This window comes from Hordeum vulgare, chromosome 7H (genome assembly GCF_904849725.1).
Source record: "Hordeum vulgare subsp. vulgare chromosome 7H, MorexV3_pseudomolecules_assembly, whole genome shotgun sequence".
Taxonomy (NCBI): domain Eukaryota; kingdom Viridiplantae; phylum Streptophyta; class Magnoliopsida; order Poales; family Poaceae; genus Hordeum; species Hordeum vulgare.
In genome coordinates, this window is record NC_058524.1 from 15441930 (window position 1) to 15449219 (window position 7290).

At 46.4% G+C, this 7290-nt stretch overlaps 1 protein-coding gene across 1 annotated transcript; it reads right to left on the bottom strand.

Moving 5' to 3' along the window:
• Positions 1-4801: 4801 nt before the first annotated feature.
• Positions 4802-6007, bottom strand: LOC123408047 (BTB/POZ and MATH domain-containing protein 1-like). Its single transcript, XM_045101261.1, has one exon. It carries the CDS (start codon positions 6005-6007, stop codon positions 4802-4804), a length of 1206 nt encoding a protein of 401 aa, XP_044957196.1.
• Positions 6008-7290: the final 1283 nt, after the last annotated feature.

Sequence of the window (7290 nt, forward strand, 5' to 3'; positions counted from 1 at the left end):
CTCTGGATCGCGGTTGTCTGCTTGCTAGTCAAAATCTTGTAAAATCTGCAAGAGAATACAACCCACATCTCCTTTCAGTTTCTTCTAAAACCTCAGCATGACACTGAGCCACAACAAAAGCTCCTCGTAGAATATGTAGCACCTCATGGCATGGCAAGCAACATAAGAAGGATAGATATCAAATTGTTTAGATGTAACAATGCATATATAGTGGTAAGCAATGGACAGATCTTTGGTTAAGTAAAGCATAGTCTAAGCATGATGCCGCTGAATGGTGTAACTCATGAGGAACAACAATACAAGCATGACTTGTGCGTCGACTATTAAGTTGTAAAAAAATTGGCTATAATGCAACAAGAGCATGAAGGGAGTCCTTTTCTTTTTTAGGGGAGCATGAAGGGAGTCCTGATATGTTATATCACACGGCTGATGTGAGCCCCAAGAGGATACCACAACTGGAATACTCTAGATTAGCAAGCCCAGAAATTTCTCTCGCCAAAAAGAAACAAGTCCAGAAATTCAGTTCAGCTCGTTAAATCAACAGTAGTATCTCAACCAATAAAATGAAGTAGCATATATTTCTTTCTAAGAGTAAATGAAATAATTGATAAATATGATTATGCGGAGGGACTAAAATGGATAGTGAGAACAAATCACGGCATGCACTATCCAAGAAATATGTACAAAACCTCCAGTTCAATAACAAGTTTATTGCTTGTTTTCCATGTCCATGCATTATCCAAGCAATATGTACATGATGAGAACAAATCACGACATGCACATATGGTTCGTGGTCTGGCTTCGAGTTGCCATTCATGCCCTAGGGTGAGCTCTCTATCGCCCGTTGGTTCGGCACAGTTCGAGCCAGGGCATCTTCAGTGATAGACGGATGGTACCATGAACTAGTTTAGTGATTCTTTGTTTGGAATTTTCTTGGTCTCAAGTACAAAGGTTGGACAAGAAAAAAAATAGAGATTGTGTATGCAACGAAGTTTTAATCCTAGTTTTGCATAGTCTTCTACATACTGATTTATACATAAAGCTATTGTTTTGTTCTCAACGGTGCGCCATGCGAAAGTTAATTAGAAAATATGTTTCATTTCACTTATGTAGTTAACAATGGAGGAAATATAAGACCTCAAAGCTAATAGGTTTTAGAAGTATATCTATGAAAGAAGATACACAAGAATTATAACAATCATTTTAACTACGCAAGTTGTAGATTTTGGTTGTATAAATTTGAGAAATACCAAATATGGCTAATCCCGGTAAAGAACATTGGAAGACTGTTCAGTGGATTTTCAGGTACCTTCGTGGCACTTTCAATGCTTGTTTGATATTCGGTAGGACTGGTGAGGAACTAGCTGGCTATGTGGATTCAGATTTTGCTTGCAGCGATTTGGACAAGAGGAGGTCCCTTATAGGTCATGTTCATTTTTGGTGGTTGTGCTGTGAGTTGGAGGGCCACACTTCAGCCGGTAGTTCTTCAATCTACCACTGAAGCAGAATACATGGCTATTGCAGAAGCATGTCAAGAATCAGTTTGGCTAAAAGGTTTGTATGTTGAGCTTTGTGGAGATAATTATTGCATTAATCTTTTTTGTGATAGTCAGAGTGCCATATACCTCACTAAGGATCAAATGTTTCATGAGAGAACAAAGCACATTGATGTCAAATATCATTTTGTTCGAGACATTGTTGAGCAAGGTAAACTGAAAGTATGCAGGATTACTACTCATGATAATCCCGCTGATATATTGACAAAGCAAATTCCTCTTGCTAAGTTTGAGATTCGCTCAGACTTAGTTGGTATAACTCATTAGCCCTGGTGGTTGTTTGGCGCCGAAAGTGTTTCCTCTGTTGTTCGGGGAGAAGGTTCTCATTCATGCTACAAAATGGAATTTGTCTCAAGGTGGAGTTTGTTATGTTATGCTTCAAATTCAAATATAAAGAGAAAGTACAACTTCTGACGAGCGAGTGGAGCGAGGCCCGTCGCCGATAGGCTTGGGCCGAAGCGGAGCGTATCGAGGTACGGATTAGGGTGGACATAGGACTCCTATATTATAGATACCTCTTGTAAGCCGCCACACGGAATAAGTTGATCAGTTGTAAATCCCGGGTGTTTGTAACCTATCTCGATATGGTGAAGTTTGGCTGGCTGGTGCCCGTGGTTTTCCCCCTTCGTGTTGGAGGAGTTTTCCACGTTAAAATCTCGTGTCCCCTGCTTGATTTCGTTCATCATCGTATTCGATTACATGTCGTATCTCTATCAGTGTGTAATTTAACTTATGTAATCACCAACGCCGCCTCCTCCCTTAAAATGATATTAGTGTTCCTTAGGGCTATGGGGGTGTGATGTATCCCGACCCTTACTGACGGTAGGTCTCCGTTTTTAGATGTTTTTAAAGTTTTGTTATGGTCTGTGTCCTGCTCATGAAAAGAAGACATCGGCGGCTCCCGGATGGTGGAATAAAGTTCTCCCTGCGTAGCCCCGTCCCGGTGGTGTGTTTAGCATCATCGGCCAGCATGTGACGTGTGTCTCTGTGTACCTGTTCGGATCGGGTTGCCTTCGTCTACATTCGTGTGTCTTCAGGTTAGATCCATACTATCTACGCTACTCTTCATCGGCGGAGGTTTTTGTTCTGGTGCACTAGTTATACGGGGGCTTAGGAAAACGACTTCCCGACTTTCTACTACAATAAGTTTTGCCCGACTCCGGTGAGGGAGGGGTGAAGAAGGCGGCACACCTTTGGATCCCTTTAGTGCTTGTAGTCATGGCTAGGTGGTCCATGGATTTGGATGTTCATTGTACTGTCATGACTGAAGATGAATTGATCGGAAGTTTCTCTGAGGAAAAAAGGAGGAAATATAAGCACTGAAAGCTCATATGTTTTAGAGTTATCTTTAGGAAAATAAACATAGTATACAATTTAAGCGATGAGGCTACTATAGTGCATATATATATAACATCCCTCATCGAGAATTATAACAATCATTTTAACTAATCAAGTTCACCCTTTTTTCTTGAAGAACCTCACCGTGAGGGCACACGGTTGCTGGCTTGTTGCATTTTTCGTTGAGAAGAATACAGATCGTCCGGTTTATAAGGAAAATTGGATACATCCTAACATATCTCGGTTAAGGAAAACCAAGTAAAAACTGAAAAAAAATGAAAACACACAACCAGCAACAGCGTGATTGGTCCACAGCTCGTTGCAGTTTCTTCTAAAATCTCAGCTTGTTCGAGAGACGACACACCAAAAGTTCAGTTTGGAATATTGTAGCACCTCATGATATGACAACCCAACAAAGGAGAGCAAACACAAGCACAACAAAGGGTCCCTAAGACATATATTGCAAGTGGCGAGCAATGGCCAAAGCTTTAGTTATGTACACCACATGATAAGTGTGACACCGCCCGAATTTTGTGTAACTCATGGGGAGTAACAATGCCACCATAGTTGGAGTATATAAATCAGATCATCTCGGTTAGTGCAATAGCATATGCCTTTGTTTGACCTGGAAGCGAATTTGCATGTCACGTCCGAAATAGTCTCCAAAAATGATTATGCAGAGGAATTTGAAGTAGATGGAGATGAGCTAGAGATTAAACCATCAGCTCATTCAACAATTAAACCCCTAGTTTAGTCAACAAAACTTCAAATAGTGTGATATTGCGTGTTCTTCAACTACATAGTTTAAAAAGGGCTCTTGCTCGTGTGTCGTCTCCCACAGGTGACGCGTGTCCCAGTGAGCCTGCAGCACTTCGCATGACGCCGTATCTTCTCGTCCGATTGCTCCCATTCACATTTTTCTTTCTTTCTTATGCCTTCTTCCTTCCTACTCCATCACGCACGCGATCAGAGACATGCTTGAGATGTTAGCTACCAGTGAGACACCCACGAACAGTCCAACCCTTCCCCACCGGCCACGGTCACGGAGGTGGCATGGGAGCATACATGGCCACACATGCCTCCAGTCGTCGACGTCACAACCTGGCCGTCGGCGACCATGGAGGTAGCATGCAAGCAGCAACCAATTGCTACAACCGCAAGCGCCATGGAGGTAGCACGCGGGCTCGTTGGCCGACGCGACCGGTGATGGGGATTTGAGGCGACATGAGACGGGGATTGGGGGCGCTCCGAAGTGGATGGCCTCGGGGATTGGCGGCGCTCGGAAGTGGATGGCCTTGTGGTTGGCGGCGACGACGGTCCTGTTGGCAACGTTGTGTGTTTCTGTAATTTCATTTTCATTGAATTTTTTTTTCTGTAACATCATTTGTATTTTAAAAGTTTCTTCCGCAAGAACATCCATGTTCCAGAAAAGTGAAGACGGGATTTCTTTTTGCAAGATCATTTATGTTGCCCTTCCACAATACACTCTTTGCAGAAAATTGAAGACGAAAAAGATTACAACATCATCTATGTTGCAATAAATACCTTTTGCAATAATATCCATGTTGCAGCAAGATGAAGACGATAATTTTTTTATAACAACACCTGTGTTGCATAAGGGTTTGTGCAACATGTGCTCTGTTGCAATGATAAGGGCGGGTTAGGCCGTTGGATAGTGTTAGATCTAACGGTTGTTGAGAAGGTGGATCTTTTTAGATTATCCGCGGGGATGCATAACCCTGCCCTTTAAAAAAAAACAAGCATATATAAAAGCTCTGTTATCTGGGAAAGACACTAAGCTAAATCTCTTGTTTGATCATCTGCCAATAATGAATGTCCATAATTAATGAATCTATATGAAAATTATAAATTCCTAATCTCGTCCCTCAAAAATAAAATAAAAAATTCTAATCTCTGTGCTCACTCTTTGTTTGATCGGAGTAACTAACTATGTGGCTGCTTGTACTAGTAATTGTTTGTTCATGGTCATGGGTGGGCATGGGCATGGGCATGTTCTTCACGAGGAGCTCCAGCAGGGCGGATGGGCAGCCCGTCTTGAGCTGCTCGAAACCGTCGTCAGACGCCATGACGGCCTTGAGGTTATGAGGATAAGAGAGGAACTTGATGCACACCTCCGTCAGTTTCGGGCAGCGGTAACGCTCGGCCAGCGCCAGGGTAGCGGCCACGGACCTTGCGTCAACCATCTTGCACAGCGCATCCTCGCAGACGACCTTGAGCTTCTCCAGCTCATACCTGTCCGCCGCCACAAGGAGCCCCTCCACCACGGCGTCGGCCACCTGATCCATCTGCCGAGGCGGCGAGTCCGTGTAGATGAACTGGAGCAGCTCCTTGCACACGTCGGCGTTCATGCCATCGACGCGTAGTTTGGTAATGCTCTCGTCGGTGGTCGAGGCGAGCGCGAGATCCGCCTTCAAGACCGGGGATCGGGCCTCCAGCACCCACCGGTGGGCTGCCATCTTCTGTCCGTCGCCGAGGTGGATCATCACGTCGGCCGCCTGCGTGTTCCACAGAGCCTCCGCGAGTGCGACGCCGCGCAAATCAAACGGCGGTGGCGCCGACTTGAGCTCCTCCGCCTCGGCGGCCTCATCAGTGTGGTCGTCGGCGCGCAGCCCAAGGTCGACGGTAACGTCGCAGAGGACGGACAGGCAGTCATCCTTGAGGTGCTTCTCCTTGTCCAGATCTTCGAGTCTCATGAATCTGTTCCAGCCCCAACCATGGTCCACGTCGAAGCGGTGTTCTTCTTGGCTTCCACTGCGGCATGGCTCCCAGGCCTTGTCGAGCAGGCTTATCTTGAACGTTGCCGTGGCATCGCCGGTCTTGGCCTGGCCTTCGTGGATGAGGTAGAGGGAGAGATGGCCCTCGGCCATCTCTGTGTCGCCGTTCGGGTAGCATTGAATACGCCAGTCGTGGCCGCCGACGCCGAACCGGCTTGACTGCACGGCGGTGCCATTGGCCGCCTTCTCCCTGACTCGGGTGAACCCATCGACCCTCAACACATGCGAGCCCGTCGCCTGCCTCGCCGCAACGGTGGAGGCGGTGATCTGCCGGCGGCCAGCGCCGCGGAGGGCGGACAGGAGCGCGGTCATCGTCATGGCTGCAGGCCAACGGACGGAGACGATTGCAGATCAGATCGTGTATATATGTAGGGCAAATTAAATCAGCATGCTCGTAGCTTATATATATGGCTACTTCATTGGTGCTGGTAGATAGATACTCTTTTGATCGATTACGACACCAGATCGTAGGCAAGGTCATGACTTGGGGTACAATTATTTGTCAGACATTTTTTTTTGCTAGACGTACGTTCAAAAAATTCTTCACCAGAAAATATGTCGTTTTTTTTCTTGAAACACCTGTTTATAATGTGCATGGAAATATTTTATCCCTAGGAAAAATATTGGCTATAAATCCTTATATGACACATACACACACATATGGGCTGGAATCTCTCATGCTCTCGCGCCGTGGGGTGGAAGGGTAGGGCTGAAATCAGAACGCAAAATTTACGAGTTAAAAAAAAGGAAAATTTTGTTTTTGCCGATCTAGTTTTTGTCCACTTTGCTTATTTTATTTTTTTGAAAAGGATGATGACCCCCGGCCTCTGCATCTGGAAGATGCATGCGACCATTTTATTGATTATTCTCGAGGACCTTAGAGCATCTCCAACATCCGCGCTTCGCGCCGCGCCCAAAAAATGTATTTACAGCGCGCACGCCGGCTGGTTTAACGCTGACTCCAACAGCCGCGCTATAATGCAGCGCGCGCGCCGTTCCAGCAGTGTCTAAAAATGCAGCGGGCGCACAACATTTTGTAAAGTAGATTCCATCAAAATAAAAACGATATAAAAGTTATTTTACATATATTGCAACTAGATAGGTAGTTTGAAAACATAGATAGATAGTTCGGTGCTAGATAGTTCGAAAACAAAAAAAACTCCTAGTCGCTCCACTCATCTGCACCATCATCATCGTCGTTGGTGTCGTCAGAGGTTGACAGCCAAATGTCAAACCAACGCTCATCTTCTTCAGTGAAGAAGGACCTTCCGCCTGCATTGACGAGGTCGGCCTGCGCACACGCCAATGCCTTCCGACGACGCCTGCCCAAGCGCTCCTCGCGGCGCCGGCGAGTGTCCTCCTCGCGGCGCCGTTCCCAATATTCCTGCTCGTAGGCGACGTCCTCCGGGTGGCGTCGGCGCCACTCCGCCATCACCCGCTCGTCCTCCTGGGCGACGAGGAGACGGCGCTGCAGCGCAATGTGCTTCGCACGGTCTTGTGCGGAGTTTAGACGAGGCGGCGGGGCCAGGTCTAACGCCTGCTGCAGCGTGCGAACGTCCGGGAAATTCATCTAGAGGCGCGGCCTGCCAAGGCGCCACGCC